This window comes from Lygodium microphyllum, chromosome 24 (assembly GCF_053477565.2).
Source record: "Lygodium microphyllum isolate KBCC chromosome 24, Lygodium_microphyllum_v1.1.10, whole genome shotgun sequence".
In the NCBI taxonomy this organism is placed as follows: Eukaryota; Viridiplantae; Streptophyta; class Polypodiopsida; order Schizaeales; family Lygodiaceae; genus Lygodium; species Lygodium microphyllum.
In genome coordinates this window covers 65,183,129-65,208,064 of record NC_141158.1, presented here as the reverse complement: position 1 = coordinate 65,208,064, position 24,936 = coordinate 65,183,129, and the positions used below count along the sequence as shown (strand labels likewise).

The following is a 24,936-nucleotide window of genomic DNA, read 5'->3' as shown; positions in this document are numbered from 1 at the left end:
CTAAGCCATCATGTGAAGAGGTTCTAAGTACTACAAGTTACAATGTCATGGCAAAGACGCGGAGGAAATTGCCATATGCCAGGGACGTAAGTCCTCCCTAGAGAGCAAATCAAAATGGTGGAGAAGATCTAACTGCCAAAACAAGAGGCCCTTAAGCCTCGCAATATGCCGCTGAACATTATAGGCGGAGTCAAAAAGAAAAGCATTCTGAATGGTCCAGTTATGCCAACAGCCCCAATCTCTCTCTCTCTCTCTCTCTCTCTCTCTCTCTCTCTCTCTCTCTCACAACCCTAAACCCCAAAGCACTCTCCCTTTCTATAAAAATCTTCCCCCCCCCCCCCCAACCATCTCATTCATCCTTTCAAGTTCTCCACCCCTCCTACTCCTTTCAAGCTCTCCATTGTTCCTACTCTCTCAAGCTCTCTCCTCCCTTAACCTCTCAACCCTTCCAACCTCCTCCTCCATCAAGCTCTAACCTCTCTCTACTCCCTCAAGCTCTCTACCCTTTCAACTCCTTTCTTCAATCATCTCACCCTCCACCCATGACCCTCTAGACTCTCTCTATACATCATCAATGGCACCCCCTCTCCATGAGGCCTTTCGCTTGCATTGTGTCTACTTCGAACAAGTGAAGGAGAAATCCAACATTTGCAAGTGGCAATGCAAGTATTGCCCAAAGCTCTAAATCTCACCCGTCACTCGCCTTCTCATCCACCTTTGCAAATTAGAAGGGGAGGCCACACCATGCCCCGGTATTCTTGACAATGTCTATGAAGATTTTCATCAGAAATACTTGCCATTGAAGCGACGCAAAGGCCTTTCAAGGGAAAGTGAGGAGGTGATCTCTCCTGATCATGAGGTCTCGGATGCGGAAGACAATCCCTCTCCAACTATCATGGTTTCCTCCGTTGGAAGAGCCTCTTCTATCCCATCTAGAAAAAGCCATTCAAGTGGTGCACCTATGCCCAAGAGACAAGCCACTCTTGCCCAAGCAACGAGGTAAGTTTCTGGTCCTCTCATCTTTCTCAAGGAGAGGCAAAGGCAAGCAGAAATAGAGATTACACACACCATAATTGAGTGCAATCTCTCTTTCCATATTCTCAAAGTGGATCAATGGGATGGTACGGTGTCACATACAATGACATGCGTACCAAGAAACTTAATGAGGACAGAGAGAGGATTGACAAGTCCCTTGAGCCCGTGCGTGCTGGTTGGGCGAAGTATGGATGCTCTATCCTATCCGATGGATGGAGTGACTGTAAAAAAAAAAAGGGATCATTGTTGGGAATAAAGGCTCACCGTGCCTTTTACTGTGTTCGGGTGTGAACACACCCTTACACTTTGTACTTTATATATATTCAAAATCTAAAATGTGGTATATTAGCCATTGTACTGAATACCCATTGTGTTGTGCTCACCCACTCACTCTACTGCTCTCAACTCTCTGCACCTTCACTCTTAGCTCAACTCACGCATAGACTCCACTACAATAAATTGGCATCAGAGCGGGTGACAGGAGTGAGGTAACTGGCGTGAGGTGACACACCTGAGGTGATGAATGACAGTCAGGGCGTGTGACAGACAAGTCGTAGGCGGGCTCGATAGGCAGGTGCGACAGACAAGTCGCAGGCGGGCTCGACAGGCAGGTGCGACACAACACGTTGCACGGCAGACGAAACGAAGGAGACACATTGCACGGCAGACGAAACAGGCCGCAAGAGATAAGGCGCACCGCGGACAAAACGGGCTGCAGGCACACGGCACACAGGACGAGCTGCGACCAATCGCCACAAACGTGGCATGCGAGCAAGCAGAAGTCAATGTTCTTTTTTTAAAGGAAATATCTTTTTTTTTTCTTTCCTTCATCAGGTGTTCACACGCCAAGGCACAAAGCCAAATTCTCCCCAAGAAAATTGGCGCTTTTCCTAGATTTGGGGACTCTAATGCAGAAGTAGACAATCTGACTCTAAAATTGCAAAATCAGTGCACAATTGCATGTGAAATTTTGGGGCTTTTTCATATTTCAGTGAAATTTGTGCACACCGAACCTGAAAATTTTGAGGCTTTTGCAGAATTTCATCAATTTGTGAAAGAATTGCTTTTGGTATATGCACTTGGGCACTTGAATTGATGCAATTTTGAACAAATTAACCTCAAAAATTTTGGGGCTTTTGACCTAAATTGTCAAATTTGTGCTCGGGAATGCCTTTGGAGCAGAAATTGCAGTGAAATTTTGGGGATTTCACATATAACTGTTGGCTTGGTCTCTAATTGTGTCAAAAATTGCTTGAGTGCAGCAAACGACATTTTTTAATTCTGAAAATTCATTTGCAGATCTGAAATTTTCTACAATCTTGGGATTTTCAATGCTAGTTCGTACTCTTGTGCATTGTGGTCACTTGTGTCATATTTGGGCTTGCCTTTGGTGACTAGTTAGTCAATTTGGGACTGCAAATTATGGCTGGAAACAGTGACAGTTGTGATCTTTTGCACATTAAGAAGCTTGAGGGTGCCCATAATTTTGCAATCTGGCAAAAACAATGCTATAATGTCTTGGTGCAGAGGAAACATGTAAAGCCCATCGAAACAAAGAGAATCAAACCAACAGACATGGAGCAAGACAAATGGGATGACTTGGACGAGCTTGCTCGCTCTACCATTGAGCTCTCAGTGTCAGACAACTTGCTCTTCAACATTGAGAAGCTGAATTCAGCATATGCAATGTGGCAAAGGCTTGAAGAATTGTATGCTCACAAAAGTGCAGCCAGTAAGGTTTATTGGCTGAAAAAACTGATGGACTTTCGCATGAAAGACGGTACAGCCATGTCTGTACACTTGAATGAGTTTAACTCAATTTTCAGTCAGCTGATTGCTTTGGATTTTCATATTGATGAAGAATTGAAAGCTATCTTCTTGCTATGCACTCTATCTGAAAGTTGGGATACTTTCAAGACAGTTTTGAGTAATTCGAATGCTCAGTTGTTATATTCTGATGTGGAGAGTTCTTTGCTAATGGAAAAACTCAATAGGCAGAATAAATCAACAAACAAGTCTTGAAATGCATTACACACTAGAGGCAGATTTCACCATAAGAGCAGTTCTGAAAACAGAGCACGTAGCAAATCTCATGGAAAGAATGTGGAGTGTCATCATTGTGGCAAAAAGAGGCACAACAAAAGGGATTGTTTTCAGCTGAAGAAAGAGAAGGGCAAAACAAAAACAATGAAGCCAACAAGGCCGAAAACAAGGACAGCAGACATGCCAAAAAGAGCAATGTGAAAATAGAAGAGGTTAATGTAGTCACTCATGATAATGACAATGACGGTGATGTACTTCTAGCTTCTTCTTTGGATGCACATGCATTGATTGCAGATTCTAAGAATGATATTCACACTTGGATTCTTGATTCATGTGTGTCCTTTCATGTCACACCACATCATGAGTGGTTCTCTGACTACAATGGTGCAGTGCGTGGTGTTGTCCACTTAGGGGATAACTATGCATGTAAAATTGCAGACATTGGCAATGTGAAACTTGAATTTCAACATGGCTCCGTGTTTGTTTTGCATAATGTGAGACATGTACCTCAGCTAAAGAAGAGCTTGATAAGCACAGGGCAACTAGATGATGAAGGCTATCACACTACCTTTGGGGATAGCAAATGGAAAATATGTAAGAGCTCCCGCATTGTTGCTAAGGGGTCCAAAAGTGATACTCTGTATCCTCTGCATGTATCTAGTGTGTGTGACCATGTTGTCACCATAACTGAGCAGCCAAGTGTTTCTTTGTGGCATAGTCGATTGGGACACATGAGTCAATCTAGAATGAAAGTGCTCTCTCATTTGGGTTATTTACTATCTTTGAGGTATGCTGATTTTGAACAGTGTGATCAATTGTATTTATGGTAAACATGCTCAAACGTCACACAAAAAATCTCTCTCTCTAAAGTATTTACCCTTAAGAGTTAGTACATTCAGATGTATGTCAAATGCAACGATTATCTCTAGGAGGAAATGAGTATTTTATTACCTTTATTGATGATGCCACCCGCAAAGTTTGGGTTTATCCGATCCGTCGCAAAGATGAGGCCTTGGATAAATTTAAAAAATTCCTGGCACTTGCTGAAAATCAAACCAGCAAGACGTCAAAATGCCTTCGCTTTGACAATGGTGGGGAATATGTGTCCAAAGCCTTTCAAGACTTTTGTGATAGCAAAGGGATTAAGAGGAAGCTTACTGCTCCTCATAATCTGCCCCAAAATGGTGTTGCAGAGCGTATGAATTGGACCATTCAAGACAAGGTCCGTACAATGTTGTCACATGTTGCTTTACCCCATGGTTTTTGGGCACAAGCTGTTATGACAACCATACACTTAATTAATCGCTCACCAAACAGGTCTTTCGGAAGAGGAGTTCCCCAAGAAGTGTGGTCGGGAAAGCCACCTTCGTATGCACACTTGAAAGTGTTTGGTTGCGAAGCATTTGTGCATATACACAAGGAAGAACGCAGCAAACTTGAGCCAAAGTCCTGTAAATGTATTTTCCTAGGATATGGTGATGAAGGTGAAATGGAGTATAGATTATGGGATACCGAGAAAAGAAAAGTAGTATGCAACAATGATGTCATCTTTCAAGAAAATTGCATGCACAAACAGCCCAAAAGAACAGAGGAGGCCCGAAGGGCTGTATTCTGGGAGGATATACCAATAGGACAGCAAAGAATGCCCATTAGACAGCAGCAAATACCTGCTGAAAATATCCCTCAAAATGCAGGAATGATGCTGTAAATGATCAACAAGATCTTACCCATGATGTCCCACAAATTCAGCAAAAATGTGTGCACTTCGAACAACCTAGACCAATTATACAGTAAGCTGTACCTATAGAGCAGCAAGCTGTCAATGCAGATTTACAGGCTGAACAGCCAGCAAATTTTGAACACTGGGTCCGTAGGTTGACCAGAGTGCAAAAACAGCCAAATAGATTTGTTCCTGGAGTAAACTATGTGGCTGATTATGTCATGTTAACAAATTGTGGTGAATCATCATGCTTCCAAGAAGCAATGGACAGTCACGATAGTAAGAAATGGCAAAAAGCAATGCTATCAAAGATGGAATCTCTCATGAAGAATGGTACTTGGGAGTTGGTACTTTTGCCAAAAGGACAAAAAGTGCTACCCTGCAAATGGGTTTACAAAATGAAAGTCGCTTCTAGTTCTTTGCCTAAGTACAAGGCATACTTGGTTGCTAAAGGGTACAAGCAAGAACATGGAATTGATTTTGATGAAATCTTTTCTCCTGTAGTCAAAATGACTACTTTGCAAACCATCTTGGGCTTGGTTGCATCCGAGGACATGGAAGTCATACAGATGGATGTAAAAACCGCCTTCTTACGTGGTGATCTACATGAGTAAATCTATATGCAGCAGTCTGACGGTTTTGTTGCAAAGGAAAAAGAGCACACGGTATGTAAACTCAACAAAAGTCTGTATGGACTGAAGCAGGCACCACGCAAATGGTATTACAAATTTGATACATTCATGCAATCTCAGGGATTTCATTGTTCTCAAGTTTATCACTGCTTATATACCAAGAAGGCAGTAAATGGCAGCCTTATTCTCCTAACTTTATATGTGAATGACATGCTAATTGCAGGCAAGGATGTTCATGCCTTAGACTCCTTAAAACAAATTCTACACAATAGCTTTGATATGAAAGATCTTGGTGAGGCAAATCACATTCTTGGCATACGTATACTCAAAGACAGATCAAAGGATCTTCTTTATCTATCACAACAAGAGTATATTACGAAAGTTCTACAACGTTTCAATATGGAGGGGGGAAAAGGTATTAGTGTACCATTGCCTCCATATGTGAAACTCAGTGCAGACGATAGCCCTACATCAGATGATGGTAAGGCTGAAATGGCCAAGATACCATATACTTCAGCTATTGGTAGATTGATGTATGCTATGGTTGCTACACGTCGTGACATTGCATTTGCGGTGGGAGTAGTTAGCAAATATATGGCATATCCTGGTAAAAAGCATTGGGAAGCACTGAAGGGTATCATGAGATACCTTAAGGACACAAAGGATTTGTGTATCTGCTTTGGTAAGCAAAAGTCATATGTTGTTGATTTTACGGATGTAGACTATGTTGGCCATCCTGATTGCAAGAAGTCTACTTCAAGATATGTGTTTATGCTCATAAGAGGAGCAATCTCTTGGATATCTAGGCTGCAAAAGTGTGTTGCACTGTCTACTACAGAGGCAAAATATGTGGCTGCCACATAGGCATGCAAAGAGGCTTTATGGCTTTCATGTCTGGTGAGAGAGCTTGGGATTACAGAGGTTCCTATCCTCCATTGTGACAGTCAGAGTACTATCATGCTAACACGGAATCCCGTCTTTCATGCAAAGACAAAGCACATACAGGTGAAGTATCACTTCATCAAGGATGTACGTGACAGCAAAGGCATTGAGCTTGACAAGGTACATATAGATGATAATCCTGCAAACCTTCTCACGAAAGGTCTTCCAGCTGAGCGGTTTGCTCATTGCTACCAGATGATGGGGGTTGGATAGTATATATGTCTTTCAGCTTTGTACATATATACACTTAGTTGATTATTTCCTCTACCATCAAGAACATTGCCTTTAGGTGGGAGGTTGTTGGAAATAAAGGCTCACCGTGCCTTTTAGTGTGTTCAGGTGTGAACGCACCCTTACACATTGTACTTGATACATATTCAAAACCTAAAATGTGGTATATTAGTCATTGTACCGAATACCCATTGTGTCGTGCTCACCCACTCACTCTACTGCTCTCAACTCTTTGCACCTTTACTCTTAGCTCAACTCACGCACGGACTCCACTACAACAATCATCAACATCCTCGTCTCTTGCCCACTTGGCACATACTTCCTACGAGCAGTGGATGCGGGCACAAGGGGAAGGAGAACCACAGGCTCGTTCATGTATCGGCACATACGGCAAGGCATCATTGAGGTAATGCTTCTAAATCCATTATTTTTTGTAATCTCTCTTTTCTTTTTACCTCCCAAATTTATTATACTTTCATCGTGTATAATCTTTAGGTTGGGCCGCAAAATATGGTGCCAATTGTCACGGACAATGCCTCAAATTGTACATGAGGCCGAGTTTCTGTCCATAGTATGGACACCATGAGCTACATATTGTCTAGATCTTCTTAGGGAAGATATAGGCAAGTTGGTGTGGGTGGCAAGGATTGTCAACCATACTTACACAATCATTGGCTTTGTCAACTCAAAGGTCTGAGTTCTTACGATTTATTGCTCATACTCGGACTTGGAGTTGAAGAAGCCCTCGAAGACTCGGTTTACGGTCATATGGCTTCTCCTTGAGTATCTCTATGACGTTCGCAATAAGCTACAAAAAACGGTCGTATCAAATGAGTTTAAGGAGTAGCTTGAAGGGAAGTCCACATCAAGCCAAGTGGAAGCAAAGGCCGTTCAAAGGCTTTGCTTAAAGGAGGAATTTTGGATGGATGTGAGAGGCATTGTCGTTGCCGTTACTCCCATCTACAAGGGGCTTCACATGACGAACATGGAGGGGGTTACTATTGGCCTCCTCTATCATCTCATGGTGGATGCAATGGAGGAGATACAATCATCGACCATCTTGGATAGGGACGCCTCTTCTTCATGGTATTATTTTTATTTCTTTTTTTTAATGATTCATGCTTTTTTTTAGTTTTAAAATTTATAATTCATATTGTCTCACTCTCTTTCTTTTCAAATTTTACCTCTAAATCTCTATCATCTTACACCTATTGTAGTGATATCTTAGATACCACCCCTAAAAGAGATTATATTCTCTTTTTGACAAAGAAAAAATGGGAGTGGATGAAACGACCCATACATCGATTTACGGCACTCTTGCATCCCGCCTTCAAAAAACCCTCTCTCTTCATGGATGCCAATGTCCTTGCCGATCGTGATGCCTTTCTTCCAAAGGCCTTAGCGGAAGAGCACCATGGTGCCTTCCTCCAAGAGCTCATCAATAATAGCGATCAAAGGGGCACCGCTTTCGCACCTACCATTTGTTGGAAGCGAGAATCGTTGGTAAAGCCCCCTTTTTTTGTGGGAGTCATTTGGCTACCAATTGCCCCATCTCCAAAGAGTGGCCTTACGCATTCTTGTACAGGTTTGAAAATCTCTTCTCTTTTTTAATTTAATTCTAGTTACAACTTGCAAGTTTGAAGTTTAAACTTACTTTTTCTTCACTTAATTTAGGATTATTTATGGAGTGCATGTGAGAGGAATTGGTCTGCCTATTCCCTCGTGCACACCGAAATTCGTAATAAGCTTAGCACATGATAATTGGAGTGACTAATTTATTGTCGCTCCAATTTATGCATGCTATGCAACATGCATGAAATGTCTATGGCAAGACAGGTATCATATATCCAATTTTAATGCTTTTTAGTTAATAACTTTATTCATAGATTATGAAATAATTTAGAGAAGTCTCATTTGTTTAATCTAAGTTTTTCATCCTTTAAATGTATAGATAAATGTGGATTCACTCAAACTCTCTACTAGCGCACTTAAAAGTGTGACTCGTGAGAGAGACTTGGAGGAAGAGCAAATCTTTAGGGAGCTTTACTTGGAGCTCGAGGAGATAGATTGGCGGGTCTCTCACACTCGTGCACGCCATGCCTGTGTTGTTATTCGCCCTCACACTGGTGTTGAGAAGTACGTGAATGACTTGGAAGGTTACGGTTTATTGGATTCTATGAAGCTTTTGGAATTATATGCTTTTGGTGGGTCTATTTCGGCATCCACATCGGCTGCCTATGATGCTTGTAGGGCCCTTAGATGCTACACAAGGCATGGGAGTGGCTCAAGAGGTACTCCTAGTTCGGCCCAAGAGGACATACCTATCACTGCCTCTCACGTAGAGCTTAGAGAGCCCAAGTATGATAACGATGGCAATGTCATTAGTGAGGGTGATTTTGTTGAGGAGAGTGATGGCTCCTCAAGCGGCAACAAGGATGCTCCACCTTCGATGCTGAGAGTGATAATGAGCACCTAGAGTAATCATGTATCTTGATTCGGATTGAGCCATGGATGATGGCTTTTATCTCAATGCATTTTTGTATACTTTTTGTGTGAGATTGCACATCTGGCTCATAATAAAGTTGTTGGTTTCGTTATTCATGTAGCATGCTACACTCTTGAGTCTTCTTTCAACTCTTTTGCACTTTTGACTTAAATCTCTACGTTTATGTTTTAACTTTTAAGTCCAACCATTAAGCATAGACTTAAAATTACATGTATTTTTTCTTTCATTGGACGTAGGTCCAAGATTTATTAGTCTGATTAGTATCGTACTAGCATCGGACTGTACTAATCGGATGCCATTCGACGTGACAACCCTGATCCTTGCTTGGCAATGTGTTTGAGTGTCCAAAGCAATCTCTCTCTTTAGGTGTGTGCAAGTATCCCTACAGTCATCATCGTACCAACCATTTTGGATAGCCACAAAGAGTGGGGGCTTACATGGGGACAAGGTGTGTGGAAATGCATACATAGATAAAGTGCATAGGGCCTTGGTCAAATCTCTTGTGCATTCTTCTAGGGATCTACTCAAATCTAGCATCCGTAATCTATCACACACAAAGCCACTATATGTTGGGTGTAAAGTCCCTTCGTCTCCGTGTATAAAGTTATACGAGTGTGAACACACCCTTATTGTATCCTAACATTCATACATTCTTTATTCTTTATGTACCATCATAATCTGGTACACCTATCTCTATATTCACTCTCTCTTACTCTCAGTGTTGCTACTTGCACTTTTGTCTCACACTTCCATTGCTCACTCTCCCCTTCAAACTAGTATCAAAGCTATGGTTAAGGTACGCGCACTTCCGGAAGTCGGTGCGGGTCATCCGACAAAGAAACATCAAGCACGTGTGTGTACTGGACAGATAGGCGACAGATCAACGTGAGTGCAGGCGACAGTTCCTAGGTAAGCGTGAGTGCAGGGCGACAACTCACGTAATCAGGCGGCAATCAGTTTTGACCAGCGGAACACATGTGATAACTCACAATAGATCATGGCAGTTAGTCGACAGTCTATTTGATGTTCTTGTGTAACTTGTCACATTTATGCAGACCTCAATTCACGCATGGAAGCACAGTTAAGTTTTTCAGCAATTTCATGGCTGAAATTTGAGGGTTTTCCTAAATTTGATGCTATTCATGCATAATAGTGACATTTGACCCAGAAATTGCAAACATTGTGCACACTGGCTTTGGAAAATTTGGGGTTTTTTATGTATCAATGAAATTTTGACATTGGTGCACATTTGGATCCCGAGAAATTTGGGGCTTTTGCAAAATTGGTGAAATCTTACTAAATTTGCTCGCTTTATGCTCTCAAGAATATGTGTTAATGCAATTGGGGCAAATTGGTCAACGAAATTTTGGGGTTTATGCTGAAATTTGTGGATTTTGGCAAAATTGATGTGTAAAATGCACTTTGGAGGCAATGCTGAAGCAATCTTGGTGCTGGAAGCAGTGTGATTTTAGGTTTTTTTTATCTCCCACATGTGAGATTTTGGAAAATTGCAGAGAATTTTTGGTGTTTTTTGTGTATCAGAAGCTGATTTAGGCACATATGTATGCAGTATACATGTTAGGCAGCTCCTATTGAGTTGATGTATTGCAAAATAATCCTAGTGCAATAGCCTTAGAGATCATTTCCAAATCTAGGATTGTTGCAGATGTATTTTTGGTGATAGTGCTGAAGTGGGAGTCACTTGGCACTTACTAGTCACGTGCCCGTTCAGCACCTTTGACCATTTGCCTACATGGTCTACTTCTCTCACTCCATCTGCAACTTCGTTAGCCCCGTCTGTCCGCTCCGTCTGCGACTCTATCCGCATTGTCACACAGCCAACTACCACGCTACTTGCCCAACACTTGGGCCCTGCCTGCAACTTGCTCTCTCTCTCTCTCTCTCTCTCTCTCTCTCTCTCTCTCTCTCTCTCTCTCTCTCTCTCTCTCTCTCTCGTCCATCCGCCCGTCCGCCTCGCCCCGTCCGTCCGTCTCTCCCGTCTCCGTCTCGCACGTCTCTCCGTCTCAACCTGTCCGTCTCGCCTGTCCGTCTCTCGGAACCGTCACGCCACGCTCCGAGTCCCCAAAACCCCCCCCCCAGTCACCGACTTGCCCCCGCCACCGACTCGCCCCCGCCATGGCTCATCTCGTTCCTGCCATCGCTCTACTCACCTGCTCCCGACATCACGCCACGCTCCGTCCGAGTCCCCAAACCTCTCTTCCGGATCCCCAAAATCCCCAACACTCCCCGTCCGAGTCTACTGAAAATCAGACGCCCTCTCGTCCGACTTGGACACTGCCACGTGGACTAAACTATCCGAGTCTCCACAATCGGACGACGCTCATCCGAGTCTTCGCCCTCATCCGACTCGGACACCAGTCCCTCGTCCGAGTCGCACAATCGGACGCCCCCTCTCCACGTGACCACGCGCCTCGTCCAAGTCGACGACCGGACCATACCGTCCGAGTCGCCGGACCACGCACGCCAGCCCGCCCCGGCCATCGCCCTCCCTGCTCCCTCGATAGGAGCAGTCGCCATCTCTCCTCTCCTCGCAAGCCCCGACCTCAGCACCCATATCACCCCACCGCCACTAGCCCTGCCCATACCCGACTTTTCCGCCACCTCCCACCACCGCCCATCACGCATCCGCAACCACAATGAGGCCGGATGCCCACATCCCCTGAGCAAGCCCCGGAACCGTGAGGAAGGGATGGGCTCGAACAAGACATCCCCGTCAACAAGCAGCCGCACAAGGGGGGAGAAGAATGAGAAATACTTAGCGATTTGGAGCAGCATTGACAAGGTGACAGACTACCACACAAGGAAAGGCATGGAGGCCCTCCGAGATGTATGCAAGGCGCATGACCAAGACATCAGCAACATCAAGGAAATCATGGCAGCAATGTGCGCGGAAACTGCACACCAAATCAAGGAGGAAATAAGCACGAAAGTGCAAGAATGGAAGAACGAAATCTACGCCGAGATCACATCACACTTCACCTCCTGGAAGGTGGACATTGAAACGTCCCTCCAGGAGAGAAACAGGGTGATCGAAGAACTGAGGCACGAGCTCGATGAATATAGAAACCAACTGGACCTACTCAAGAAGGAGGAAGGAGAAATCACCGAAACAACGCCCACCAAGGTGCAATCTGAGATCAACGAGCTGAAGACACAAGTAACAAAGGAGCTCAACACGTGGGCGAATATAGTGAAACAAGCACAAGCCGAAGTGGCCGAGAACTCCAAATGGATTAAGGTAGCCAAGAAGTCACCAACAAAGAAGGAGGAGTTTGTGAATGCAGCACTGGAGGAGGAGAAAAGGAGAAAGCTTAGAGCGCTCCACATCCGGGTGGTCGGATGGAAGGAAGGGGATAGCCCCCTGGCAGATGCCCAACAGATATGTGAAAAGTTGGGAGTAGAGGACACTCAAATAGTGGAGAATGCATGGCGTGTAGGGAAAGACCTCACCAAGGGGAGGCCTCTTATCCTCAAATTTGCCAACTTAGAATCCAGACAAGCCTTCCTCTCTAAAAGGACAGCTCTAAAAGGGGAAAAAGTCTACCTGGAGGATGACCTCACACCCGCACAGGTGGCACACCGTAAAGAATGCATGCCACAGATCCTAGAGGCTCGCAAAGCGGGAAAATGGGCAGTATACAGAGATGGTCGGGTCATCATCACAGATAAGCGCCAATGACGGGGCGCGGCCTATGAGACCCACCTGAGTTTTGTAGTGTGGAACTGCAACGGAGCTATGAAAACAGATGCAGGATTATTCCAGGAGATCTTCACCGGCAAGGACATCGTCCTCTACACAGAAACCCACCAAAGCCCAGGCACCTACTTACCAGAAGTGAGGGGATATAGATGGGAGACGGCATGCCGCCCTAGAGCCCGAACAAAAGGAGGGACCCGAGGGTCCGGAGAGGTGGCTGAGTTGTACAGGGAGGAGCTACAGCCCATGGTGCAAGTCATGCGGAAAGATGAGGAAGCCCCATACGCACCACAGAAGGGCAAGTCACCATACCTACCACTGTACGAAGATATCATGCACTACTCCAGCTTGGGGGATGTCATGTTGGCTGGAGACTTCAACGCACGCACAGCACAAAGGCAGACCCCCTTCTTCGAGAGCGAAGACCACATGTACAAAGAGATTGCACTGGAGGAGATAGGACTCAACCGGGCGTCACAGGACACAGCTGAGTGCACCGAATATGGCGAACACCTACTGGCATTAGGGGGGCCACACGGATTGGCCATCCTCAACGGTCTCGACAGATGGCTCGGGTTGGATGCCCTCACATGCTTCCCACACAAGCACGCGGCCAATTGCATCAGACGGGGGGCACATGGAGCACCCACACAGAAACTGGGAGCAAGCACAGTGGACTATATCCTCGGCCCTCTATCACTTATCCCCGACGTCCAGTCCTTTAAAATATCACCTCGCCCACTCGCAGTGGCTGCCGACCATGCATACCTACAATTTGATATAACCTGCAGGTATGACCTAACCCCCCCAGCAAGCAACCCCCCAAGATTCCCCAGGTACCACTTTACCAGGCTAACTGCGAGCGCATACTCCGACCATCTCTATTGGAGCCTGCAAGAAATGAACCCCCACGCACCACTGGAGGAGGTCACTGCACAGTTGGCGGGCACACTACACACCTCAGCTGCCGAATACTTCCCCCACACATCCCCCTCCCCCCACCCCACCCCTCCGAACAAGAATGTCCCACAGAATAGCTGGTACGACGCAGAGTGCAGGGAAACCCGGCTCCGTCTTCAACAGGACGAAGCACGGGGAGTACACACGCATAAACAGGCACGCTTGATCTTCCGTCGCCTAGTGCGACGGAAGAAACGAGCCTACCTCTCCAAAGTGGAACACGAATTCTACCAGCTATTCTTAGGACAAGACAGCAAAGAGGCATGGAAGGCGTTTCAGGAACCCCGAGCCCAGACGCCCATCACCTCCTCGGACACCTGGCACGCATATGCAACCTCACTATACCAAGTACCCAAGCAGCCCCAGCTACCCCGGCCCCCAGGGAGCAGACCCGGATCATCCACATTCTTCAGCACGGAGCGGGTTCGGGACGCCATTGATAGACTCCAAAATGGCCGTGCCCAAGACCACGAAGGCTTGGTAGCAGAGCATTTGACCCATGCTAGAGACATACTGGCACCTCTCCTAGCACACATGTTCAACAGAGCCCTATGCGAAGGCTTCCCAGCCAGTTGGTCAGCCAACACCATAATACCTATCCTGAAGGCCGGAGACCCCATGGTTCCCACGAACTACCGAACAGTCATGGTTGGCCATGTACTAGCCAAGCTCTATGGATCCATACTGGACCACGAGCTGAGCAAGTGGGCAGAGCAACACCAACACCGAGCTGCAGGACAAGCAGGGTTTAGGAGGGGGTTCTGCACCCTTGACCATATCCTCACACTGAGAGCCATCATAGAGGAGGGCAGAGCACATGGAAGACAGGTGTACTGCTGCTTCGTGGACTTCCGCAAGGCCTTTGACACAGTCCCACGAGCGAGGCTCACGCAGAGACTACAGGAACTCGAGGTACCAACCGAAATATGATGGAGGATATTGGCACTATACGAATCGGTAACGGGCCGAGTTCGGGCACCGGGAGGGCTGTCAAAGGAGATCACCAGTACCATCGGAGTCAAGCAGGGATGCCCACTCTCGCCCACCCTATTTGGCCTCTACATTGATGAGATCTCAGAGTACATAGATAGATTGGGCGAGGAGGGATCGAGCCTGGGAGGGACACTGATACCTATCTTACTATATGCGGACAACATAGTCCTCATCTCTAGCACACCCGAAGGGCTACAGCACCAACTGGACGCACTACAGGCCTTTTGCCAAGACAAAGACCTAACTGTGAATCTGGGGAAAACCAAGGTCATGGTGTTCAACACGTCAACCCAATGGCTCCGACGGTCGGTACCCCCCTTCACATACGGCGGAGAAACCGTGGACGTGGTCCAAAGATACGGCTATCTGGGGATTACATTCTCTGGACCGAGATTTACCTGAGAAAAGCCGCGGAAGATAGACTAACCCGAGGCTATGCAGCCCTCGGGTCAATGGAGAACCAATGTGTCCGCATACAGTTCCAGGAACCCCGGACAAAGCTCTGGCTTTTTGACACCTTGGTCACACCAGCCCTCCTGTACGGGGCTCCCATTTGGGGGTCCAATCTCTACCACACGCGGAGGGCCCCACAGGATCAGCCACTGCCTAAGGAGGAGGCCACCTATGAGGGATGGGAGCAGATGGAGAGACCCTTAATACTTATGATCTCACGGATGATCCGAAGCAAGCCCTCCGTACCACACGAGATCATCCGGGCAGACCTGGGGGCACCGCCCCTCGTGGCTGAGGCCCTCTTCCAGACCGTGACCTTCTTGCGCCGAATATGGGACCTGCCCCGACACCGGTACCCCAGACTCGCCCTGAAGTCATCCAAACAGCTAGCAACACAAGGGGACACTGAGTGCTGGTATGCCCGAACAGAGACCTGGCTACGGCTCCATGGCCTGCACATGGACCACCTCCCCCCACTACAATACAGCCTAGACTGCCCACACCTGGAGCTCAGCCGAGAGGAGGTAAATCGCATCACCAGAATGGATATCATCCAGACAGACACCGCCAAGACATGGGTGACCCCCATGTCGGAACTAGGAACCAAGAAGGCCTTCTACCGAGAACACTTCCTGCATATCTCCCCGGACGGCTTCATCACCCGTCCAAGGTACATGGACACACACCTGTCTCACGGGGTCAAAAGTGCCATCGGACAGATCCGCACGTCCTCACACCAACTACGGGTCGAAACGGGCAGATACGGGGCCAACCCCCTCCCCCCAGAAGACCGAATCTGTCAGCTCTGCCATCTCGAGCTAGAGACAGAGGAACACTACATCTGTAGATGCCCAGTGTACTACGAAATCCGGGGACGCTTCCACTGCCTATTCAGCGAAGGGTTCGGACCACTCTCCAAGGTGATGGAATTCAAAGACCAGAGATGCCTGGGGCTCTTTCTACTCGAAATACGACGCCACAGAGACCACCTCCTGCGAACCACGGAGCGAAGACAAGGAGCCACCAACCAACGCACACTCAACGACTTCTACCAAATACCAGCTACCCTCCCCACCACCGAGCCCCCACCAGCCCAACCGGCCTCCCGGCCCCAAGGGATCACCTTAGAAATAGCCACAGCGAGAGGTAAAGTCCAGCGCCCACGCCCCGCCGGCCCCCGTCCCCGCAGAAGACACTGGTCGAAGATACAAGGGATACTACGCCGCCATCGGAGGGCCCTGCCCCGCCGCTTTAGCCTCTCCATGCTAGACCGACCCATGCGGGACATCTTAGGATGAACACCCCAAGAGCAGTTCCACACCGCACTGGGAGTACCTCTAGATTGTATCTAGTCCAGATATCATTTTGTACCTACTCAATTTAGTTCAACATAGCATAAATGTTAGCTTCAGTTGGACTTTTGAAATCTCCCAGACATTTGTATGCAACATTTTGGTCTCATAGGCCAACTTGGCCTGTTGTAGACGTTAATATAACTTTCTTTCTTTCTTTCTCTCTCTAGGCTTTAGCCCAGTGTCCGCTCATCACAAAAATCATAAATGGTTACTATTGGTTCCTCCCAAGGCCGGAACTCGGCACAATGCATCTAGAGATTGGTCATGGTAGGATGAAGTGAATGTTCAGCGCCTTGCTCATGGTGGAGAAGCACATTGATAAACATGCAAGCTATGTTATTATGGGTGCACAAGCAGGTCTAATAAGGTGCACGCTCATTTCTTGGAAGAGAAAGGAAAAGAGATGTGCTTTCACACACAAATGACACTTGAAAAGAGGTGAGAGCTCGAGGGGCATGCAGCAAATGAAGATGTCTTGGCTTGATCGAGGTGACGTGTGGCTATTGATCCTGCCATATGCATTCCATGAGCAACAACAATTGTACCCTCTTCGATATCGACTACGACTACACCCTCATCCTCCCATGTGCAAAGTGTATTGGAGGTTGGGGCATCTACTTTTGATGTACCTCACATACAACAACAGAGGACCCTTGAGGCTTCATGGGATCTATAGAAGAGAGAGGAGACCGATGCTACTGTCGCTCACTTTTTCTATGCGGATCACATTCCCGTTCATATTACAAGGTAAATTTTGTAAAATAATCAATATTTTTTGTTTATCTATTAAATTTAAATGGAGTAAATTTTGATTTTTAATGATAAATCTTTGAAGTTTGTATCCAATACTATACTTGTGAAATCTAAAATTATGATGTGTATTGTGTTTAATAATCAATGAAGTCAGAGTTCTTCAAGGAAATACTAAAGAAGTTTGCCGAATATGGCCCTACTTACACGCCACCATCATCAGAGCACCTGCATACTACTCTCTTGGAGAGGGAGAGAGGATACAAGGATGCTTTGGACACACCATGGTGCGACACTAATTGCAAATGGATGGAGTGATAGCCACGAGATCCATTCATGGGCTAGTACCATATTCTTGTGGTGAGATGTACTTTGTTTCATCTCATGATGCTTAAGGCACAAGCAAGAGTGCTAGTGCACTTGCCCATGAGTAGATAGACAGCATTGACATGGTTGGGAGCCACTGAATGTTGTGGCACTCATGGCAGATGGTGAGCCAACAAATAGAGCAATTGGTGCCATAGTTGATAGCTACTATCCCCGCATTACAGTTTGTTTTTGCATGGCTCACTGTTTAGACAATCTTCTCAAGGATATTGGTAAGCTTTCATGGGTTGAGCCGACCATTACTAAAGCTATTGAGATGGTGACATTTGTGCTTGGCCATCAATATATTCTCCATGAATTTTCAAAAAAATCTAGAAAGATTCTCCTCAAATACTCTAACATTCACTTTGCTTACAACTTCTTTATGTTGGGTCATTTGAGGAAGTGCAGTGGTGCATTGAGGCAGGTATTCATCAGTGGTGAGTTTAGGAGCTCCCCTTGGGCTTCTACTCCTACAAGGATGTCATACATAGATACAGTTGAGGACATGGGATTTTGGGATGAGATGAAGAGGATTGATGCCATGGTTCAACCCATTATACGCTTATTGTGTCTCGTAGACCCGATGTAGTCATGTATTGGCAAGGTCTACGAGGCTACGGACGAGATAATTGAGCACCTAGAAGAGTTGGTGCCAAATGAGGATCAGTATGATAAGATCCGCACTTTATGTGTGACATGTTGGGATGCCTATGCGTCTCTTTTACATTCAACTACAAGTTGGACCCAAAGTTTCAGGGTCGTGGACAAGAGAGTGACAGGGAGGTTGCTGATGGTTGGAAGCGCATCTTGGAGCGTATGGTTCATGATATTGAGACGAGGTACATAGTGAAGGATCAGCTTGCACTCTATAGGAATTTCTGTGGTTCATATGGTTGTGCCAGTGCAAAGGTGGACAAATTCACTAAAGGTGGTCCTCTCTGTGGTGGGAGGATTATGAATATAATAGCCTCGAGCTTGAATGCCTAGCAGTTCACATTTTGAGCAAGGCTGTTAGCTCCTCTAGTTTGGAGCAATTGTGGAGCTCTTACAGCCACAATGTGTCCAAGAAAAGAAGCAACCTTGGTGTGCAAAAGGCTAGTGATCTTGTCTTCATCAATGCAAACTTACATATGCTTTGCAACAGTGTGACTGCAAAGGCTGATGCCTTTACTAAGTAGGAGATGTAGTAGGAGCAAGAGCATAGAGCAGGGCAAGTTCCAAACTCCAAACTCAAGAGAGATTGAGGAGGCAGCATAGGAGGTAGCAGAGGAGAGCATTGGTGACATGGGCGATGAGTCTTGAGGTCCTAGAGACATATATGTTATATGATCATTAAAGACAAATGTATCTTTTTTATGTACTACAAACTAGTCACTAGACTCTAGAGTCTAGTTCCTAGTGTGATCATGGCACATGTGATGCATCTTTTTTGATATTTTATTGAGTACTCCTTCACATTTATAAATTATGGCTCTTTGCTCTTGAGCTTTGACTCTTTGATTCCAAAGTTTAATCATTAGAGTTTTAAATTTTTTTGATTGTGTGCACTTTAGTCTTTGTAATCTGTATTCAAGTCTTATTTGAAATTTTGAACTTTGTAATATGGATTGGATTCCTCCTAATAATGTGCCAAGGTGCAAAGTGGTATACTTTTGAGTATCTAGTGATGGCCCAAAACCTTGATATGCATCAAAGACAATGTGCACTAAGACTGGATAACCTATTGGTCAAAAGTAAGGATCTAGATTGAAAGAAGAATGGGAAGCATCAAACTCATACTCAAATAAAATAGAGGATGAAGGATTACCTTGTGGAATATCTCTAAACATAGGGTTTTCTTCAAAAGCATACCAATATACCATGGTGTCTTACAATTGGTTTCTGCATAACAAAAGGAGCAATATAGAAAAACTCAGACTCACACAAAAACGGATTGTATGAACCTGCCACTGGGCTTGATTTTGAAGAGTTTAGTATTCTGAGTGGATAATCTTTCCTCAACTAAGAGGTGATCAATCTCCTTAGTGGAGTGCTCCAACTGAGATATATCTTGTGAAAGTGTATGAGACAAAGAAGAGTTGCGTTGTTGCAAATGATTGCTAAGAGAAAAGTTAATAGGTAGAGTATTTTCCTCTAGATCAAGACCATAATGCCTCCTCAGGGCCTCCATTGAAGGAGTAGTTGGAGAAAACATCAAAGGATTCAAAAATGGAGTCATTTGGGCCATCATGAATCAAATATGAATCGTTTGTGCATCTCCCACAAAATCAAGCTCTCCATAATAGCCATACAATACTCTTTAAAAGAGCATCGGCTCTGATACCATATGAAGATACGCTAGGGTTTGCACAAAGAAAACACAGAATGTATGAATATTTCCTAAAACACAATAGCTCAGACAATAACACAATGAACGCAAACCCTAAACACAAAATGTAAAATGGAAAATGCAAAACGCAAAAACACTAACACAAACAAAGAAGAAAGAGAATTTTGAAGTGAATGAATCAATGTTGTAAATGAGTGAGAGAATGTACAGAATGCCCGAGGGCAGAGTTGTCCAACAACCAGTGGCTCTTGTGGGAGTGGGATGAGGGAGATATTGATGTGTGTTGTCCACCAAAAACAAACCCCAAGTGCACTAACCCACCAGTCAGACCAAAGACTCATAAAGAAAAGAGCTAAAGACACAAAAACGACCTGTTGAGGATGCAAACGCAAATCAGGACGATGCTAGAAATGGAAGGGCAGTAGGAAAGAAACCAAAACATGGCAGTCTCTGAGACTGGAACTAGTAAACGCAGCTACGTAACCACCTAAAGATGATGGCAATTGATCACCGGCAGCAATGGGAGGTTGGGTGGCAACTGTAAAACACATAGCAAGGGGCGCGGGGCGGGGGGGGGGGGGGGGGGGGGGGGGGGGGGTTTTGCGGCGGGCTTGATAGATAGTGTAAAAGGGCTGATGACCAAAACCTGCAAGGCAAGGATGGGTTGAATGGTGGGTAGCCTGTCTATTTATGGATGTAGAAGGATCCTCCCAAATTGGGGTTTTGCTTCTAGGACACAAAAACTCTCTAGGACCACGCACCATCTAATGAAACTTTTAATAATTTACGTGTTTTGCAGCTGTTTTAAAGAGCAATCAATTTGTAATGCATTTTTAGCTCAACAATTAAGGCATGCCTTTGTTCCACATTCAAGATGACTAACCCTGGCCAATTATCCTATTTCTTGAGAATGAAGGTAGTTAGATCTAGGGATAGTATGTTTGTCTCATGGCAAAAGTACACCCTTCAATTAGTGGAACGGTACTATCTAGCCACACCACTTGACCCCACTTCCCATCTTTCTAAGGATCCCCTACGTCAACTCTTTGATAAGCATACCTGTAGATTTGTTATAGGAAATCTTCTTTGGTTGATTCATACTAGGTTAGATCTTGCATATTCCGTTTCTTTACTTGGTCAATATTTCAATGCACCTAAAATGTCACATTGGATTGCTTATATGCGTGTGTTGAGATATGTTCGGTGTATTTTTTCTTATAGCTTGACATATGGTCATGGTTTGCTTTTGCAAAAGGAAAACTATGATTCAAACTAGACTAGATATCCTAACACCCAATAATCTCACGGTGGCTACATGTTTTCTTTGGATACGGCTCCCATTTCATGGTCAAGCCCTAGGCACGACACTGGTTGCTTCAATAGCTAACCCTCTTTGATGACACCACTGAGACTGTCTACTTGAGGGGGCTTTTGGCGATTCTTCATTTCCCCCGACTATCATCTATTGCAATAACCAGAGTGCCATACCACATGTTGGCAACCCAATAATCAAACCACGACTGCGGCATGTTGGAGTCCACCACCATTTCACCAGAGAGAAAGTTGAGCTAGGCACCATGCACCTTTTAACCAAGGGGATCAACCGCCCAATGCTCTAGTACTTGCTACCCAAGATCGGCCTGGGTGCACCCTCTCCTATTGCTTCGAACTAATGTGGAGAGGGTGATTCCCTCTAGCTTCATTGCTTCCAAGACATCTATTATTTTATACATTGTATCATTATCCACATCTTTTGGATGACCATGATTGTAAAAGGACACTTGGACAAGTGAACAATTCCCTTATGAGAGCATTGTGTAACTAGCACCATTGCATAGCATTTTGCATGAGCATAATGATCTACATTGCGTATTACATAACTCCAATGCATTGGCATTCTATTCTTGTAAACATACATATGTGCGCATTTCTCTCTTTTCAACCTCCTAGAGTGGTTCGACCACATTCGTAGCAACCCGCATTGCAATCTCCTTGAGCAATCTCCCTTGCTTACTCTGCTTGCTCAACTTGCCTAGCTTCCTTCCACTTATCTTTTTTTACCTCCACCACACACCGTAGATTTATTCACCACCGATACCCACTGATGCTTGGGATAGCTTATTTGTTTTGCAAAGGTCTTGGGTTTGACTATCTCTTTATTCTCCCCAAAAAGGACATAGATTATTCATTATGAGGAAAACTAATTGAAAACCCTCACTTAAAGTTGAATCTATTTAAAACAATCAAAAGCCCTTCCACACAAAAATTTTCAAAAAAGAGTAAAGTCCATTGTGGTTCCATCTGCCTTTGCAGGTCCTAATAGACCACTGGGTAGCCAATGCGCACCCTTTGTCCAATAACTTGGCCTCTCTAGACTAATCACTTGGGCTCCCTTGGTAAGATAACCATCGCCTAATAGACCACTAGGTAGCAAATGCACACCCTTTGTCCAATACCTTGGCCTCTCTAGGCTGATCACTTGGGCTCCCTTGGTAAGATAATCATCATCTAAAGAATGAGTTTATCCATTCACTTTTCAATTTCTTATACATAGGGTTTAGAGTTTGGGCTTTCACTTAAGTTGGGTATCCATCTCTCCTATTCGGCTCTTGGTGAAACCGGCCTGTTCACTGGGAAGGGCGGTAGTGTACAACTAAAATATATAAATGCTTTCATCCAATTCACAGTCGCCCAATTTACCTGAACTTAAAGAAACAAAATCAAGAAGAAATACAGGAAGCTAGAATGCTCATGTTGCAACACAGACACCCTGTTGGCCCCTAAGTTAGGCGCCCCTTGCAGTATTTCTTATTTTTTTTTAAGAGAGAGAGTACAATGAGCTGTCTTTCACCAATTCTGGGTGAAATTTGGTAGCATAACAGTACAATTACTGACCCAAAACAAGTTGACCAGGAGGAGAAATTCTGCCCAAGTCTGAAACTTCTGGTTGGAGTGCAGAACTGACCATTTTAGCCTACTGTAATTACTGGTTCAGACCTGTTCTGAAACCTGTTTTCAGTTCATACTGTTCCCTGTACTATTCAGCCCACTGTAATTACTGGTTCAGACCTGTTCTGACACCTGTTTTCAGCTCATATTGTTCCCTGCACTGTCCTGCATCATCTGGGCCAAGTGCCCCTTGATTCTGACATCAATTGGGCTCTAAAATACCCTCTGAATAGTCCAGAATCAGTTCTGGTTTAGTGCTGTTTCAGGCACTTGCTTGGTGAGGTTACCACCCTCACCTGTCCCTGCTTGTGGGCAGCAAACAACTGCTCCTGTTCCTGGAGAAAAGAGGCTCTTGCCTCATGCAAAAACAGCATATTCCACACAGCTGTACCTGAATCAGAAGAAAGGCCCTTGATTCTGCAGCATAACCATACTGTCAGGGAGAGAAAGAGAGAGAGTAGGAAGCAAACTCAAGCCTCTGTGCATCATAGACAAGGTAGACCAGCTCTCAAGAGCTCTCCATCTGCAGCAATCCATCTCCCTTTCACAAAAATGAGCCCCCCATGCATTGAAACTCGTTTTTGTGTTGCCCTCTCTCCCTCTTTTGGGAATTTATGCCCAAATTGTGACACATGGCATATATATAACAATTTTCCTGTTTAAACCTTTCGGTCTAAAATTCTCCATCCTCAGTTCAAAATTTGACCTTGGCACGGACCAGAAGATTAATCCTCGTACAAAAACGAAGATAATGACGCGAACAGATTCTAGGGTCCAAAAATAGTAACTCCCTAAATTTTAGGAGTTGCTTCCATTGCATCCCCACTAGTCTTCTGACCATCTTTGCAAACTATGGCTACATCTAAATCTGTAATGTAGCTCAACTGAAAGTGAATTTCCACTGATGACCCCACATGGACTAATCTCTTGAAGATTTGTCCATCTTCACTTTGGACTAATCTCTTCCAGGCTAGTTCTTCAACACACTTGTCCATATACACTTTCACAAGTCTCTTCCAAGCTTGTCAATTTACAGTGCCATCAGTCTCTTCCAGACTTATACTGGGCCTTAACTGTCCAGTCTTGACTCACTAGACATTCCTGTCTGTTTCACATGCTGGCCATGCAACTCAGGCATTTAGATTTCAAGAGGGATCCTTCCAAAAAGAAAAACCAAATAAAATATGTAATAAAGAAATCAACAAAAAGGTAATAGTTGTCACAGTCTTGTGACACTTGGCCGAATTTTTATGATATATACATATATATTAGATTACATCAACCATCACAAAAGTGAATAAAATCTAGTGCACACACCTTGCTCAACTATGGATCTTTCTACTTGGAAGAAGATATTGCAACTTGCACATGTGCTATGCTCAGATTTCAAATTAATATTACAATTAATTGTATAACTTTGAACTATGATAAAAAAATTATTGTAGTTGCATCTTCCCTTGATTTGCACTTCTCTTTGCTTTTTTTGCCTTTATCTACCCTTGTTGATTTATTTTGCCATTCGACGTCTTTATAGGTCATTGGATAGCCAATGTGCACCCTTTGTGCGATGTCTTGGCTACTTTGGGATGGAACACCTTCACAAAAAAAAAGAAATTTAGGGTTTGGTCTAGTACAGTCCCTTTCTAGTTCCAATTTTGGGCTTGAGAGGGTGTGTTGAGCTAAAAATGCATTAGCCTTATTAAAACAACACCAAAACTTAATTAATTGATGAACTAAACCTTTTATTAAAAAGAAATGTGTTCCTAAAGAAAGTCAATGTCCCATAAACACAAGCCCTAATTGGGAGAAATTTGTTAAGTCAAAGAGCACGAGGATCGAGACATGCAATGCTTTCTCACAGTAGAGAGAGAGAGAGAGAGAGAGAGAGAGTGCAAAGTAGAGAGGAGAGTGAGCAAAACTTGTTGGGTACAATGACGAGTGTACCTCTTTA

The 24,936-nt window shown here is 44.8% G+C and overlaps 2 protein-coding genes and 1 pseudogene across 4 annotated transcripts in view; 2 read left to right on the top strand and 1 right to left on the bottom strand.

Moving 5' to 3' along the window:
* The window catches only part of LOC148015173 (GPI transamidase component Gpi16 subunit family protein), a 78,564-nt gene that overhangs the window by 5,673 nt on the left and 47,955 nt on the right, over nucleotides 1-24,936 (bottom strand). The gene's annotated exons all lie outside the window — the stretch shown is intronic.
* On the top strand, nucleotides 7,136-9,079 carry LOC148015175 (uncharacterized; annotated as a pseudogene).
* Nucleotides 15,564-18,694, top strand: LOC148015174 (uncharacterized). The gene is made up of 2 exons (XM_087666038.1): nucleotides 15,564-16,431; nucleotides 18,610-18,694. The coding sequence occupies exons 1-2, from the start codon at nucleotides 15,692-15,694 to the stop codon at nucleotides 18,692-18,694; spliced, it is 825 nt and encodes a 274-aa protein (XP_087522164.1). The 5' UTR covers nucleotides 15,564-15,691.

What these genes read in the sequence shown, in the direction of transcription:
- LOC148015174 (XM_087666038.1), top strand. Translation starts at nt 15,692, where the DNA reads ATGGACCACCTCCCCCCACTACAATACAGCCTAGACTGCCCACACCTG. An exon ending in CGTCCCCGCAGAAGACACTG is followed by an intron (nt 16,432 to 18,609) that starts GTCGAAGATACA and finishes TGGTTGTGCCAG; the next exon opens with TGCAAAGGTGGACAAATTCA.